At 37.1% G+C, this 18,414-nt stretch overlaps 1 protein-coding gene across 24 annotated transcripts in view; it reads left to right on the plus strand.

Moving 5' to 3' along the window:
• The window catches only part of CPEB3 (cytoplasmic polyadenylation element binding protein 3), a 222,420-nt gene that overhangs the window by 91,324 nt on the left and 112,682 nt on the right, over positions 1 to 18,414 (plus strand). For 9 of the 24 annotated variants that reach the window (XM_070610193.1, XM_070610324.1, XM_070610267.1 and 6 more), the window contains exon 5: positions 7,538 to 7,561. The exons of the other annotated variants lie outside the window; for them this stretch is intronic. In XM_070610193.1, the coding sequence (XP_070466294.1) occupies positions 7,538 to 7,561 (24 nt within the window). The remainder of the gene's footprint in view (positions 1 to 7,537; positions 7,562 to 18,414) is intronic. 24 annotated transcript variants of the gene reach the window in all.

Genomic DNA, 18,414 nt, shown 5'->3' on the forward strand with positions numbered 1-18,414 from the left:
AATGAAACCTTGAACTTACGTTTGGGACAAGATGGGGAAAATAATAGTAAGTGGAAATGGACAAGGGGGTTAGGGGTTTCTGAGGGAGCAGAGAAGAATAGATCAAGACATGTGGGTATCTAAATTCTTATGCTGACCAGATAGGTGCTTATATCATAATAGTACTATTGGGAGAGTGGGTTAAATTGTTGTGACTGGGATATCTGGGTCTGATGTGTGGAACAGTGGGAATGAGGATCTGTAAGGTGATTAGGGCTCAGATGGTGAAGGGCCTTGGATATTCTCATGAGAGGTTTGGACAGTCAAGTGTTGTCTTACTGGAAAATTAGGTTTATCCAAAGGAGAATGTTCAGGATGATATGGGGTATGGAAAACCATTTTTTATAAAGGATAGGTAAATATGTCTTCACTGTAGGAAAGAGAAAACCAAAAGGAAATAAAATAATGACCCTCAAATAAAAGTGGGATTAGGCTGGGGTCCATGGTTAAAGATAATAGAGAAGCAAGTATAAGAAAGAACTTTCTAATAAGTAAGAATGGTCCTACCATGGAGTATAGATTTTCCAGTCATGTTCTGTGGAACCCCAGCAGCCAAGAACATACTTCAAGGGCCACTATGGAGGAAGGATACCTGACAGGTGGGCTTTGTGTCCCTGTGCTGCTTCAACTTGAACAGCCTTGTTCTGTCTAGGGAACAAATACCTCATATTTGTTGGAGGAGAAAGTGTTCTGCTGCTTAGAAAAAAGTTTGAATAAAACAACTGAAGAGGCTGAAGTGAGCCTCCTTACTCTTCACCTTAACTCTCGATTAAGGTGTTCTAGCAAAACTGGATAGAACATCTTTGTGTTGGTCACAGAAGTAATTCCTGTTTTGTTTGGGAGATTGATTAAAGATCTATAGGTTTTCTGTAAGATTTTGTAAGCAATAAAGCAGAATGTTGCAAAAGTTCAGTTATTTAGAATGCAGGGTACAGATTCATATGTTATTGATGACAATTAGATTCTCTGACCAATCTACACAAATTCCTATTACAAATACTGATTTTAATTCATAAAATAACAGCTTTAAGTGTGGTGATTAATAGAAAACAATAGTACTATGGTAGTAACAATGAAATAAAGCAAAAAGGAAAATTTGGATAAGTTCCTTTCTATTAATCTTGGAATATGCTGCTAAAAGCAAACATTTAGAGGATGATGAAGTTTGTGGAAATTCTAAATGCAATTTCTGGGTACTTTCAAGGACTTTGTAGGTTTGAAATACTGGCTCTTCAATCTTGGTGGTTAAGAGTGAGGGCTTTTCAAATGTCCATTGACTGGTGTATTACTCTACTAGGGCTGCCACAACAAAATATCATAGACTAGATGCTTGAACAACAGAAATTTATTATCTCACAGTTCTAGAGGCTGGAAGTCCAAGATCAAACTGCTAGCAGCGTTGGTTTCTCCGGAAGCCTCTCTCCTTTGCTGGCAGATGGCTGCCTTCTTGCTCTGACCTCACATGGCCTTTTCTCTGTGCATGCGCATTCCGTTTTTTTTGAGGCAGATTAGCCCTGAGCTAACTACTGCCAATCCTCCTCTTTTTTGCTGAGGAAGCCTGGCCATGAGCTAACATCGTGCCCATCTTCCTCTACTTTATACGTGGGACGCCTACCACAGCATGGCTTTGCCAAACGGTGCCATGTCCGCGCCCAGGATCTGAACCAGTGAACCCTGGGCCACCGAGAAGCAGAACATGCGAACTTAACCGCTGTGCCACAGGGCCAGCCCCAGGGCATTCCTGATTGATTATCTCCTTTTCTTATAAGGACACGGGTCTTATTGGATTACCCTTATGACCTCATTTAACTTTAATTACCTCTTTAAAGACCCTGTCTTCAAGTACAGTCACATTGGGGGTTAGGGCTTCAACCCATGAATGTTAGGGGGACATGTCTCAGTCCATAACAACTGGTGAATGGATAAATTGTGGTATTTCCATATTATAGAATACTACTCAGCAATAAAGAGAAATGAAATATTAGCACATGCGACATGGATAAATCTCAAAAACATACTAAGTAAAGGAAATCAAACACATTGATTCCATTAATAAGAAGTTGTAGAAAGGGCAAACCAAACTGTGGTACAGAAGGCAAATTAATGGTTGCCAGGGACCATGAGTTGGGGGATGGGACCAATAGCAAATGGGCATAAGGAAATTTTTTAGGGAGATAAACTGTTTTATATCTTGATTATGATGGTAGTCGTTACACGACTGTATATGATTGCCAAAATTGATCAAACTGTATACTTACAGTGGATGTTTTATCGAATTTAAGTAATACTTCAACTTAAAAGAAAAAAGAATAAATGCTTTAGAGCCAGTGTGGACCTAGATTCAGTCCCAGCTCTGGTATTCAGTAGCTGAACAACCTGAGGCTGGTCATTCTCTCTGCACCTCAGTTTGCCCATCTGGGAACATATATTATGATAGTTACTTTGGGAATTAGAATAGACATGTTAAGCATTTAGCATAGAGTTCCTGGAGCATGGCAAATTATCAGTAGGTTATTATATTTTCCTTTATGATATTTCTTCTCCTTTATAAAGTATGTCAGTAACAGTAGTAGTATGCTTGTCAGTTATTAGTGTTACTTTTTAGGCTTGCAAATGGAATGGAAAAAAAGATTTTCCTGAGAAAAATGGGTAAGAGTCAAAGAGAGAAGGGTAGGAAGAAGGGATTTTAAAATGTCCAAATACTTTATGTGAATGTAGCATATGAAAATGTATCCCATCCCTTCAAGGATCATTTTTACCTGCTAAGTTCATATTGTTTATGGAGAAATTGATCCTTTCAATTATAATTTGCCAGAATTGAGACTCACTGGGCTAAAACTATTTTACCTGACATTATGAAGAAAAAGATAGAAGAGGAGAATTTATGGGACAAACTTCATCACTTCTCCTCTTTGGGAATTTACAGTCTAATTAGGGAAAAGGGGACATTTTTGTACTAACTTTAAGATTTTAACCCATCTTAGTTGGAATTTTTCACGTGACTAATACTTAGATGGAAGCTGAAAGGAACCATTAGATGTTCGAATAGAATTTAATTTTGCCTGCTGAAATGATATTTAAAAAGTGTTTGCAGGGGGTTTTAAGAAACTGATTTTATTGCAAGGAAAGTAATTAACAGTTTGTTGTTACAGTTGACTTTAACAGTCTTGACAGATATTTCCAAGCCAGTGAGTAAAATGTTATCCTAAGGTCGCTGTATCCTGTTCATTTGTTTTTCATGAGTATAGCACCTCAGGGACTCTGCTTAAAGTTTCTGAAATGGTGCATGCTACTTTGATACACAATAGAATGGAGATCAATCTCTCTCTCTCTCTCTCTCATTTTTGAGCCTCTGTGGTGGAATCTGTATATGATGTTACTTTGCTTAGGGAAATTTCAGCGAATTTGGATGAATCCATGTAGTTGAAGAATTAGTTTAGATTTTAAAATCAGATCATAACATGCCCTTGGGGAATCACATGTATGAGTGCAACTGTTTAAAACTGAGTGCAGGCCAAGTCATAAGGAGTAACAGATGATCCATTTTATTGTGTTTCCTCATATGCCTAACAAAGTCATACCATTAACATGAGAGTGCCATTCACAATGTGCTAGTCATTCATCATGTAAACTTATTTTCAGAATAAATTCGGCATATCCCACTACAAAGTTCATGTGCCTTTTTCTATTTATTCTGATGGATTGAAAGTCTAGTTTTTTAAAATTTTGGAATATTCTGGTTTATGATTTAAAGACTACAAAAAATGTTAGCATTTTGGATTTTCTACATTAATCTTGTAACCTTTTATCCTGTGAACCAATCTACAATATTTGTAATGTTTTGTTTTTTATTAAAGAATAATATACATACCAAACAATGCACAGGTTATAAACGTATAGCTTCATGTATTATCACAAGTTGAACACAACCATATAACCAGTTCCTAGATCAAGACCAAAATATTATCAACACCCAGAACCCTCTCAGGTTCCCTTCCTGTTAATACCCCTAGCCAAGCGTACCACGACCTTGACTTCTACAAATTAAATGTAATTTTTTTGAGGCCTAAAATTGTTTAGTGCTTATAAAATGGTAAAATAATTTTATCTGTGATGATGATGATTGAGAATCAAGTATTAAAGTTCTTGGAGGAAGTAGATAGGACTTTGAAAGTATATCACATCTGGTATGTTATATCTGGTATGAATTTATACTAGCATAGAATATAGTATATAGATGGAATTAGTTACATTACTCTCTCTCTCTTTTTTTTTTTTCTATGTGGGGTCATTTTGTGCTATCTCATATAGTTTATATATTCAATATTCTTTCTTGTTTAAAAGTCCTGTTTGTTCTCAGGGGAAAGCACTACTTTTGTGCTCCAAAATTTCTCTCCTTGGTGTTCATTTCATTACTTCTCCCTTAGGGAAGAGTTTGACTCTAATTAGTCTATTTGCAAATGGCCATCATATGAGCAAATTTTTAATCACCAACAGAGTTGACCTACATTCGAAAGCCCATCAAGGCGTGTATTACTCCCTCCCTTGATTGTGCACTCAGCTAACAAGCCATATTTGTTGAATACCAGCTTGGCACAGAGCATTCTGCCAGGTGCATTAGAGGATATTAAAAAAAGTACAAAATGTAGACCTTGCCCCCTAGAAATTTAACAGTATGGTGAAGTGGTTGAAAGTGTGCACTCTGGATCCAGAGTGCTTAGATTTATATTCCAAGTCCACCACTTCCTGGCTGTGTGATTTTTAGAAAAGATATTTAATTCTGTGCCCCATTTTCCTCATCTGTAAGGAGAGGCTAGTAAGAATACTTACATCATAACGTTGTGATGTATTAAATGATATTAATACATGTAAAACATTTTGAACTGTTCTGGGTGCATAGTAAATACCATTAAGTTTTAGCTGCTATAATAATAATCACTATAGAGATTATAGATAAAATACTGAAATTAGGACCAAGGTAGCACATAATTAAATGCCACAATGAATGATGAAAGCAAATTGAAGCATCTCAGATCACTTCTTTAAATTGGCTGCCTCTTCCATATGCCATCTTGCCTCCATGATGTCAGAATTCCCAGGCTGACATGAACCAATTTACTGTCTTTGATTAGAGAAAAAGAGAAGAATCAATAAAAATCATGAACTGAACTTTGATTAAAACTTGCAGGTATGGGCCATCCCTGGTGGCCTAGTGGTTAAGTTTGGTGCACTCTGCCTCAGTGGCCTGGGTTCAGTTCCTGGGTGCAGACCTATACCACTTGTTAGTGGCCATGCTGTGGTGGTGGCTCACATACAAAAGAGGAAGATTGGCAACAGATGTTAGCTCAGGGCAAATCTTCTTCAGCTAAATAAAAAAATAGATAGGATAGAATCTTATTTTTTTAAAGATTTTATTTTTTTCCTTTTTCTCCCCAAAGCCCGCCAGTACATAGTTGTATATTTTAGTTGTGGGTCCTTGTAGTTGTGGCATGTGGGACGCCACCTCATCGTGGCCTGATGAGCAGTGCCATGTCCGTGCCCAGGATTCGAACCAATGAAACACTGTGCCGCCTGCAGGGGAGCGTGTGAACTTAACCACTTGGCCATGGAGCCAGCCCCAGGATAGAATCTTTTAAAAAAATCCCAAAGCTCCCAAGTATGTCTTTTGCAACTCTTCCCCCTCTCCCCAATTCAGGATGCTCTACTCTACCCCCAAGCCTGTCTGCATCTATTCACTTCATGTTCTTTATTACCTGAATATTTAGCATTTGAAGACTTGAGTGAACACCATTCTCATTTATCCTTTAGGGGTGTTAAGGTCTGATGAGTCATTTGTACCTAGTATTGTAATCAGATTCTTTTGCATTGAGTATCTGGCCAGAAATCAATAATGAAAGAATGGGAATTTGTTGTTTGGAAGAGAAATGAATAATTTTGAAATACAGAATGTTTTATTTCCTCCCTAAATAGAGGTTTTGCAGTTAGGGTGTTGGGCAGCATGACATCATTGGGGATGAGGGAAGGAACAAAGAAATAAGTGTAGGATGTCAAAACCTATTTAATCTCTTTGTAAATGTTGTCTATGAGTATTGATTCACCTATATTATTATAAATGAAGTAGACTTTTTGGGAGGCCACGCTAGGAAGCTACCATTTATTATACATTCTGTGGGGAGATGAATTCCAGGTTCCACATAATGAAAAGTGCAAAAGTTCCTTAAATTTTTTTTTTTTGAGATTCATTCCCTTTGTAAGTGATTAAATAGTAATTGCTTTGTAAATTCAGAAGAGATGTTTTTCATTGAGAATTATAGTGATGGAAGGAGCTAGGGAGCAAGTAGAACTTGAATTGGATAATCCTTTTTAATATTTGTGTAAAGGGAAAGTGAAGAAGCCAAAGTTGTGTGGCAAGGGTGAGTATGATATCTGAAGAAAAGTGGGAACTAGTAGATGATGAGATTGGCCAACTGGTAGTTCAACTTTCCACCTGAAAAGTCTGAGTTCTTTTCCTAGGAGAGAAGTAGTGTTCTTTAGTACTACCTTATACTGTAAATGTAACCCCAAATTATCTTTTATTATGACGTTTTATGCTTTAAAAAATGAGTTACAGTTCTCATTTATTTTTATAGAACTTGAGGTTTCAAATTTGAAAAACTTTCCACTTTGAAAATCATTTTAGATGACAGGATCTCCTAGCAATATATGTATGATACCACAGTCTGGCTCTATTAAACACTGTAACAATGCATTCTGTGGGCCTTGAGTTTTGAAGGGGAAGAAAATGTTCAATGCACTCTATTCTTCAGCATGGCTTGGGATGTACCAAGTACCTTAATCCCTTACTACTTTTTCAGTTCACTTTCTAGATGAAAAAGATATGTTTTCTCCCTATCTGTGATACTATGGAAAGTAAATGGGGAGACTAAGAGAAACTTCACTGAAAATTTTACAGAAACACATTCTCTAAAGCAAGAGTTAATTGTGTATAAAATATCTATACAATTTTCAGGGACTGTATTTATGAAGTGTGTGTGCATGTATGTGTGTGTGTGTGAGGAGAAACTCAGAATGACCACCACCCACTACAGTTTTTAGTTATTTAGAATGAATGGTTTTTTCTTTAAATTAATGTCTGATGGTAATATATAGTACAAATGAAGATGTAAAAATCTGAAAAAATTTTAAAATAACTCTATTTCTCTATATATGATATAGATAATGGGCCACGATATAAATCCTTATAAGACTTGTGAAACTTAAGCACCCATTGTATCTTTTCCAGTGGCTGCCACGTCCAGTTGAATTTCTCTTTAAGATTGTGATTTAACTTGTGCTTCGTAAAAGTTTTTTTTATATATGTCTGCAGTCAAGTTGAACAGTATCTCCAGATTAATTAATTCTGAGAATACATAGAAAAGGTTTGTGTGAATATTTTTTTATTTTTAAATTCACCATTTTGATACAAATACCCATGGTTTTCTTCTGTGTTTACATGCAGCCAGGAGCTATGGGCGGAGACGAGGTAAATTTTTTTAATGAGATCTTTTGCTTGCCAAATTGTGAGTAAATACGAGTGTGTGTGTGTTTATACTTGTGTGTATGTAAAACAATAATTATTGTATGGTATGATGTTCTAGCTTAATTATTTTAGCAAAATAATTCTCTTATCACTTTCATTATAATTATTTTTTGTTGTTAGTTGGTAATTTGTTCTTCTAATCCTAATAAAGACATAGCAAAGACTTTCTACCTGGAAATTTTTGTTATATGGTTTATTGCAAATGATCTTGACAGAATAAAGGCCAAGCATACATGTTTTTTTGTCTTGTATCCACTGTTCTTTTCATACTCCTTAGAAGGTAGAATTTAGGTTTTAGAGGGCAATTCTTGATCTTAGTAGGTTGACTGGTGAATTTTTTGTTTTACATCCGGAGGCAGATTTACCTTGAAGCTAAATGAAGCTTAAGTTTCAGGGACCCTCACTTTCATGGGCCCCCTCCAAAATCTTTACCTTATTTTTGTATTCTTTTTTTTAAAGAGGGATCCCCAACTTGTGTAGACTCTAGGCCCCATAAAACTTGCATTCTTTCCTGGTCACACTCAAACAAAATAATATTGCTTTCATTTGTGTAATGCTGTAACCTTTCTAAAGCATTTCCATATCTATGATTTGTTCAAATAATTTTATGAAGTAGGTAGGATAAGCCTAATGTAGCAGAAAGAATATGAGATTTAGAGCCAAAGACCTAGATTGTAATCACTGCTTTATCACTTATGTCTGGTATCCTCATCTGTAAATTATGAGGTAATAAAATCAATCTTGTCCAACTTCAAGAGTGTTAGTGAAGTTGTAGTATAAAGAGAGAGGAAAACCAAAAGCATTCTACAAATGTAAGTTGCTTTGGTGTTCATTTGCAGAAGCTGGGAGAGATGAAGTAATTTATTTACTGTGTGATCTCAAGTTAGAAGTCAGAGTCAAGTCTGGAACCTTCGTCTTTTGGCTGCTTACTGGGTGATGTTCAGTGTTCATCAGGCTGTCTCAGACTTTGTAGTTAAGTTCTGAAAAGAAGATAATAATATTAAATTCACAGTATTTTATTATTTATTCCACAGCAAATGTGAACCTAATATATATTTGAGTTACCATTGAAACTTTCTTTCATGGTTGAATCGTATAGTCAGTTTTGTTTTCATGGTGAAGAAAAACATTTGTGTAGTTGATTATTTTTAAACCATGTTTCCATAAATACCATTTAACATTTTTTAACATTTCTTATTTTTAAATTTAAAGTGTAGAAAATAATATTCCTAGAAATCATTTTGTACCATATATTTTTTTCTCATGTTGCTAGAAAATTGACCACTCTCAGGAAGAAATAGGGAATGGACCATTTTACATGGAAAATGGACACCATCTGGAGGGTAGACAATAGGGCTGTCCTCTCCTCTTCTTATGCACTGATCAGTCACCAGATCTTGTCACTATGTTCCCTCTAGTTTCTCAGGCCTCATCCCTCCCTTTCCATTTCGGTTGTTTCATCTTTCTGAAACACCTCTTTGTCCATGTCACCCTCCTCTATTCAGGATTCCCATCTTCTGGCATCTCTTGTTTCACCAGCCTCATCATCTCCATTTTTCCCACCTCACCTTCCCCTGACCAATCTCTGTGCTTTTCCACTCTCTGGCCAATGCAAGTACTATCCACCCCTCCTGTCATTTACTTATCTAAGGCCTGTCCTTAGTTCATGCATTTAGGCCTGATTCAAGCCTTGCATCTTCTAGGAAGCCTTGCCCAGTGGCCTTGCAGGCAGTGTTTTCCTCTGCTTAGACTGTCTTACATTCTTCCTGTCTTTTCTGTATGACCTGATTCTTCAAGTGAATATAAGTTCTTTGAGGAAAGTTGTCTCTTGTGCCTAACACTGTGACCTACATGTATTTAGTACTTATTACATGCTTGTTGATGAGGATTGTTTTTATGTAACATTCCACATCTATGCAGGCCAGAGTTTGGCATCATATTTTTTAAAAAGTTATTTTATTTTTACAAATTGTAGTATATTAAATAGTAAACATCAAGAATATAATATCACTCACAGTTTCTAAACTCCTGAAAAAATAATTATTCTTCCTATTTTCATGTTACCTTCCCTTTATCTATTTTTAAGTTTTGACTTAATCATTTTCAGAAGCCATGATCATCTTTGCAACAAGTGCCAAGCTAAACACTGCCTAGAATGACTTGTTCCTTGCTCTCTATGTCTGTGGTTTGATAGTTGTAGATGAAGAAGATGAGATGTGTCTCTGTGTGTGTCTGTGTGTGTGTGTGTGAGAGAGAGACAGAGAGAGACAGAGAGCATGTGCGAGAGAGGACTAAAAGACTGATGTTGACTTTCTGTAATGAGAAAAGAACAGGCAGAAAAATTTTGTTCTGTGCTCTCATTTTAGTCCTCTATTCCAAAAGTTGAAAAAGACAAGTCATCTTCCTTAAATCTAGTGACATAGCCATGTGGGATGGGGCAGGTGTACCTCATATCCACTCTCATTCCCTGAAATATACTCATCTAGGTCAACACTGCATAGTATAAATTTGACGAACTGACAGACTTCCTCATGCTCATTTATTTGTGTGATCAGGGATTATATGAATGCTTGATTTCTTTCCTCCAAGCAAAATTTAGACATTCCCTTAAAAGCATAAAAAGTGAACTTCCTGATGTATGTTACTTTACCTATGATTAAGTTTTAGCTATAACTCGTATTCTATGCGTTAGATATACACGTTGGTAAATATTTTAGGAATAGAAAGCAAGGGGAATTATCTGTGACAGTTTTGAGGTCTATTAGCAAGATTTAGGCCAGTGGAATCTTTCACCTCTCCTGATAAACCTAGAATAGGTAGAATTTCAGGATCTATTTGGGTGATGGAAGAGGAGTGGGAAGCAAGACATTCCAGGTATGTGACTCAACTTGAAAGAAGCTTCAAGGTGAGATTGGCATGACCAGGTTGCTTGAAGCATATGTCTCTGAGCGTTTGCAGTGGGGGCCAGCTGGAGAGGAGAGTTGGCAATGAGATGGTCTGTCCTGCCCTGATGAATGGCTTTTGAAACAGAGGATAAGACTCCTCGACACAGATATGTCAGGCTTTAGAAAGAGGGTTTCATGATACAAGTAATGAAAACAGGAGAGGACTTGGACATCAGTTGAAGGCTTAGATGGAGAAACAAGTATTGGAGGCTAGACTCTTTGGCAAACCAAGTGCTTCCAGGGGTGTAGGTGAAGCAATAGTAGCAGGGAAGAAGAAGAATTAGATGTGAAAAAATAGGATTTGAAAATGAATATTGATTGTATATAAAGTATTTAAATATCCAATTATATTTCCCATTGATACCCACTTTTTTTTTAGAGGTGTTTTCCAGTAGACAAATATTGATTACCCCTGTGGAACCAAAATGACACCAGAGAATCTTAGCATTTCCTTCTGGGTATTCTGGCTTTCAGAGCCTTTGATATGTGTTTTCCTACAGAACTGCAGCCCCTGTTAGAAACTAGTATCATGGGTAGTGTCATATGAGATATTTGCCTACACAGTTAGCAGCACACCTGGTTAAAATATATGTTGTGTTGTTTCTTTTCACATGAGTTTTTATGGTCTCTGGGAGACTTTTGTCCATAAGTAGACATGTTGGTTGTGCCAGTCCTCTTGATGTTTAACTTAATTTCTTAAAGAACAGCAAGGATAATATAAAAGATCCTTTTAAATAATGTAAATGAGCAAATACAAAGAATGATTAGAGTTACTTTACTATTGGAGTTACTATTGGATTGGAGTTACTATTGTAAAATGTACTTCTGTGTATATTTAATCCATAAAAAATCTGTTGACATTAATGGATGATTTAGTTGATAACAAAGGTTCTAAAAATCCGATAAAACAAACTTGTGTACCAAGTTGGAGTTGGATCTTTCTGCTAAAAGCCTGCCTAAGAGAGGAGAGACCAGCTATGTCAGTGAGACCATGGTACAAACATGCCATCCTCTTAATTCAAACCCAGTTGTGTGAGCTTTCTTGTCTAAAGGAATGAATAGTCGCAAAAAGAAACATGGATAGCTGAAGAAATTTCTGAGTGTTCATGATTATAGTATATGAAATGTTACTACTTATAGTAATAGGAAAGTTTGACCACAGCAGATGATGAGGGGAGTAAGATCACTAGTTTTTCACTTTTGCAAGAAGTTGCTCTGGGAGAGGCCTTAAGAAATAATGAGCTGTCCACCCTAATTTCGTTTATTGTGTTCACGTGCTTTCTGTAGGTTAGAAGCTGTGCTAGATTCTAGATGTGTTCTGTTTCACTACTGAGTGTTCACAATAAATAAATGAAATAAACATTTTTATACTCAAAATTTGTGATAAGTGCTAGGCAGGAGAAATGGGAGGTTCTCTCTAAAGTAGGGTGGTTTTCTCTGAACAAGTATTGTTTAAACTGAAATCCAAAGGATGGAAAGACAACTGTCTTTAAATAAATTTTTTTATTATGGAAAATTTCAAACATATATAAAAATAGAGTAGTTTAATGAATGATATTCCTATCATTCAGCTTCAATGATTATCAACATTTTGCCAATCTTGTTTAATATATCCCATCCCTTTTTTCTCTTAGAATATTTTAAAGGAAATTCCAGACATCATAAGACAGCTATTGTAAGAGGCTTAAGGCAAAGTACTGATAAATGCTACAGCATTGATAGACTTTGAAAACATTATGCTAAGTGGAAGAAGACAGTTACAAAAGATCACATATTGTATGATTCCACTTTTATGAAGTGTCCAGAATAGGCAAATCTATTGAGACAGAAAGTAGACTAGTGGTTGCCTAGGGCTGAGAGGGTTTGAGAAAAATGGGGAGTGACAGCTAATGGGTTAAATGGATGAATTATGTGATATGTAAATTATATCTCAACAAAGATGTTATTAAAGGCGGGAGTAGGGCCTGGCCCCGTTGCCAAATGGTTAAGTTTGTGCACTCTACTTTGGCAGCCCAGAGTTTTGTTGGTCTGGATCCTGGGCGCAGACCTAGCACTGCTCGTCAGGCCATGCTGAGGCGGTGTCCCACATAGCAGAGCCAGAAGGACCTACAACTGGAATATACAACTATGTACTGGGGGGGTGCTTCAGGGAGAAGAAGAAAAAAAAAAGAAAATTGGCAACAGATGTTAGCTCAGGTGCCAGTCTTTAAAAACAAAAAAAGAAATGCAGACTCTTGGGCCTCCTTAGACCTCCTGAGTCAGAATCTGCATTTAAAAGAATAAAAATAAAAAAATAAAGGCGAGGGTAGCTTGAGGCAAGAAAAGGCTTTGCGTGTTTGAGGAAGTATGTAGAGCCCAGAATGGCTGAGCTTGATGGGAGAGGGGAGGGTGCATTAAGATGAGGTTGGAAGAAGGAAGGAAATCTGATCTTGCTGGGCTTCAGCAGGATTTTGAACTTGGTCCAAGTGCAGGAGGAAATCTATGAGTGTTTTAAAGCAGGGTCAAGTGATTGGACTTGCGTTTTAAAAGAGCACTCTGGCTACTGTTTGGAGTGGAGTGAGGAGAAGTGGGTTGTCTAGATTGAAATGATGTTAGTAGTCTAGGCAAGACATGATGGTGTTTTAGGATAGGGTCATGGCAATGGAGGTAGAAAGAAGTGAATAAATGGAAGATATATTCTGGAGGGTAGAATCAACCCACCTTAATGGCATTAGATTGAAGAATTGAATGTGGAGAGTAAATAAGGAGGAAGACTCACAAATGACGTTCAGGTTCTAGCTTGAGCAGATGGGTGAATTGTGATGCCATGTATTGAAATGAGACTGGAAAAAAAATAAGCTTAAGGTAAGTTTCAAGAGTTCATTTGTAAACACATTAAATTTGTGATGCCTAAGAGATAGTAATGCCAAGTAAGATGTATTTTTATTTATTTATTAGGGTTTTCTATAAGATTTTTGGGTAATAGAAGGAATTCTGCTGGCCCTACAACTAGTTGAAAACCCTACAACTAGTTCAAATCTCTCATTACATAAATGAAACTCTGGTAAGTGAAATGTCTTGTCCAAGGTCACAGAGTACAGCCTAAGTTGAAGCCTGACTATCTTGACTTCCCAAGCAGGTTTTTCTTAAGAGAGTCATGCCTCATAATCCGTTTTTTTTTAAACCCCCATAGTGACTAATTTCTAAGCTAGTTGCAAAACTAAGATGGAAAAGGTCAGGCTTGGAATGGAAGTACTGGGCCAGAAGTGCCCTGGAACTGCTGGATTGACAGCAGAGGCATTGGTGGGAGTTCAGAGGTGAGGTCCCAGCAGCTTTGGCAGCCCAGCATGGCCAGTGGGCTTTTGTTTTCCCATCATAAGCTGCAGGAAAGGGAGCCTCCTGGGGAAGAGTTTTCTTGGGCAAGCCTTCTGTGCTTAACTAGTGCTTTGTGGGTTTCTTAGTTGGCACTGTTCTTATAAGGCTCCTTTAGCTTTAAGTCATTCAGAGATTATTTGTCCAATACGGGACCAAAAACTACATTCTGGTTATTAATTGAAAATAAATATCAGAAAACCAGATCGTTGGTGGAAGAGAAAGCCAAACAGTCAAATTGTAGCAGTTGAGAAACATTTCTCCTACTTCTGTTGAGATATTGAATATGAATATTTTATATGGAAGTATTATGAGATTCTAAAGCAGATTTATATGCTAGGTACATAAGAATGTAATTTTGGTAAGTAACATGGCTTATGTAAAAGATTTTGGTCTTGGGGAGTATTTTCATTAAAAAAAAGAAATCCGTCAGAGAGATGCTAGTTAGTGAAGCAGGGCTTTTCATGGGACACAATTTGGGTGCAGCCTCTTAAAGTTTCAGTTTCTAGTAACACATGTCCAGGGACTAAAATTTTACTCATCTTCCCAGGGAGAATTTGTCTTGGGAGGATGGATTTATACCAACCAAATGAATGTATGAATACCAACCTTGCAAGGGACCACTGGACAAATTAGAATACCAGTGTTTTAATTTATCATGGAGATGGATGGATGGAACAGAAATACAATTTCAGTGGCTGATTATTTGTCTGCTAGTTCAAGGGTCACCTCTTCACAATAGCAAGGTACTAAATTAATAGAACAGTCCTCAGGAGCTTATAATTAGAGAATAGGGAAATAGTTTTTAGGCTATGGGAACATCAAATGAACCATTCTGTCCCACAGAGGAGTAATCCCAACAGTATGATAAAATCCTCTTGTCTCCTGTTGGTCTGTGCTGGGTAAATGCTACAAGTTCTTACTCTACACTTCCATCTTTTAGATGCTTCCTGTAGACTTTTTGTTCCATCAGCACTTTAGGCAGTCATGTTACGGTAAGGTTGATTAGATTACAGATTTTACATTCCATTCCTGAGGATATACTTTCCTTAACTTGATGGAACTAAGATGTTTCCCAAGGCTTCATACACTTCACACAATATCAGTGGCTGCCTGCTACAGACAGATAATCTCTGTTTCAGTGGTTCTTAAACTTGACCATAGGAATCACTGGGGAAATTTGTTAGAAGTGCAGATTTTCAAGTTTGACCCCTACAGATTCAGATTAAGTAGATCTGGAGATTGGCCTCTGAGGCCTATATTCTTAGTTCTTACAGTTAGAGAAATATCACATATGTGTGAATGCTTAGTAGTTTCATTTCAAAGGGCAACTTTATTGCTAAAGTCTATGGTACTCTAAATACTAATAATAAGACAGAGTCTTGATTTCAAAACCTTGGAAAGTTTCTTCAGTACCCATAACCAATTTTTAAAACAGTACAAATTTTTACAATTAACTCTTGCTTTTATTTTCTTTGCCAAAATACTCTGGGGAAGCTGTGGTTGTGTTGGCCATGCAGAAGGAAAGTTCTCTTTGACCAGAATGTCTTGAACATCCGCTTCTTCTCTTTCTTCACTGCTCTGGTTCAAGACTTCCTCATCTCTCATCTGGAGATTTCTTCAGACTCTCACCTTGTCCACCCTCTCCCTGGGTGCAAATTGCTGGTGGAGGTGATGGTAACTATTGTCGGATTTGCGGTAGAAGGAATAACATGGTCAGCGGCATCTTAGAGAAGTCATTCTGACAGGATGGAAGATGAATTAGATGGGAATATCCGAGTCTCCAGGGAGTGAGTGTAGTTCACAAAAAGCTAATATTGGAATGAAATAGTAAATTTGGAAAACAGGAAATTTCCCTACTGCTTTTGTAATATAGAGTATAGAATGTAATGCTTGAACAAATAGAAGCAATAGAAAAGGTCTCAATTTTCTAGCACGTGGTCCCATCTCTTGCTATTCCCACACTTGTGTATTGTGTTCCAGCATGTGCTTACAGCACATGTATTTGTACATACTGTTTTCCTTTTCTGGATGCTGCCTCACTTTCAACGTTTATTGGATATCTTTTATGTGCCCTTATTAGGACATGAAGATATAGTGGTGAACAAAATTAAATTGGTCCCTGTCCTAATAGAACTTACAGTTTAATGGGGTTGGGGAATGAGATACCAAATAAAAACACATATGATAATGTAATAGTAAGTGGGAAAAGCGTTAGGAAAAGTGCTATAAGTGGATAGAAAAGTGGATCTAACTTAATCTAGAAGGTCAGGAAAGTTCCACCTGAGGAAATGACTTGTCAGCTGAGACCTGAAGAATTAGTAGGAATTAACTAGGAAAGTGGGAGTTGAGAAGAGGGTGTTTGTTTTGGGTAGGGGGAGCATCTTGTCCTTAGGGCCTGAGGCAAAGAGGAATAATCAGGAAATTCAAAAGAGGTCTGTGTGATTGAAAGTTAGTGAATCAGGAAGAGGCAGCAGCTATGATGTAGGAGAGGTAGGCAGAGGCCTTACTGTTTACAGTGAGTTTTTTTTTTTGGCTTTATCCAAAATGGGAAGTTATTGCGGGGTTTTAAGAATAAGGGTGAGGAGTGTGGATATGTTCAGATTAATATTTGAAAATGGTGACTGGCTATTTTATGGAGACAGCATTGTAGGGGTATAAGGTGGGAATCAGTAGACTAAACAGACTGTTGTATAAACTCATTAGACTGTGAGTTCAGGGGAGAGATGATGGTGATCTGGACCAAGATGTTAGGACTGAAGATGGGGAGAACTGAATGGATTGAAGAATTATTTTGTAGCTTGAATTTTGGTAGGACTTAGTGAGAAAGAGATTAGATGTGGACTATGAAAGAAAGGGAGATGTCAAGGATGACTCCTAGATTTCTGGATTGACTTGGGTGTAGATAATAGTCGTTTTTATTAAGATTGCAGGGAATGCTAGAGGAGCAGGTTTAGAGGAAAAGATCGAGAGCAGTTTTGAAAGTTCTTTCTCTGTGGATTCTTGTTCTTTACCTTAGAAACTCCCACAAGATTCTGCTCAAAATTGCCCTCCTGTGAAATCATGTTCAAGGTCTTTTTCCCCTCCATCTCCTATAGAACAGTAGATTGTACTCTTATGTTGTGTCACTTGTTGTAAAGTCTTCTCTTAATACTTCTCTCTCCATTTTATAATTATGTACGTACCTATCTCTCTCACAAGACCTGATTTGTTTGGCAGAGACTTCCAAATAACTATCTTGTTTGGTCTTCCTGGAATGTAGAAAAATATTTCTTCAAGTGTTTTCCACTGAGTTATGTATGTTAAAGTTTCCTTTATCTTAAATCCAGGATTACTTTGCTGAAGAACTTTGTCCAGACTTTTGTATCCTCATGCGGATTGTGACTCTCTGGAAAGGGTGTAAGGTGTGCAGTATTTTCCAAAATTATTTAGTTCTCCCTCCCCTCCCACCAGCTTTTGTTTTCTGAGCATCTCATGTTACTTGTGTTGAGAGTAAGAGGTGGGCGTAGGAACATTCTGTGGGAAATGCTGATCTGTGTGTGTCCCTGTCACAGAGTAGGCACATAGTTCACTGAGCCTGGACTACATGAAAAGCAAATCTGACGGCCGTGGGGGAACATCTCTGGATGTGTTTGGGAAGCTCATTTTGCCTATAGTTGAGCTGCAGATGTATTTCTTTTACCCATAGTGATCAAAACAGACACCAAGGGATGAGAATTTACTGTCTATTGTTTGTTCCTGCCAGGCTAAAAAACCTAGGTGACATGAGATGACAAATTTTGTTCTGTTTCTTTGTAGCTAAGCTGAGAAGAACTGAACAAAAAATTCTTTGGTTCTTTTATTTATTAACTCCCAACATCAAAACAGTGCCTTTCTTACACCACCTGGGTTGTTCATAAAATAAACAGAGTTATATTAGTAACTATTTTTTTGTAAAAGAAATAAATGTCCAGTATTTTTCTAAAGGCTATTTATATTCTGTTTTAGAGAGTTGGCTGTAGTGACGCAGAACCTAGGTTTCAGGGAAATATCGACAGGATATAGACTAAATGGAGAAGACCCTGTTCTTTTTTTGAAGACTGTGTGAATTTATTTGGGAGGGGAATTTTTCTTTATTTCAAAAGTTAGAGTGTTCAAGACAGTTATTTTTTAGAGTGAACCTAGAGGAAAGTTTTACCAGGAGCTCAGTGACTCAAACAGGAAATATATTTGTTTTTAAACTTAGACTTTATTTTGCAATACCAGATGGCATTATTGTGTTACATTTATTAACAGACTCTGACTGCTAGTATCTTATAGTCGTGTGGAGTGGGTAGGTGCCTTTGCTCTACAAACTTTATTTGGCTATAGAGTTAACTATGAAAATAATTTTTTGAGTGATATAAAATATGGCCTAGATTAGTAGGGTAAAGATATGGTAACCACATCTACGTGTGTACTCCCACCTCTTAATTTATATATTTTCATTTACTTTCCCCACCTTTTATTATCATAGATGTT

This window comes from Equus przewalskii, chromosome 1 (genome assembly GCF_037783145.1).
Source record: "Equus przewalskii isolate Varuska chromosome 1, EquPr2, whole genome shotgun sequence".
Lineage (NCBI taxonomy): Eukaryota > Metazoa > Chordata > Mammalia > Perissodactyla > Equidae > Equus > Equus przewalskii.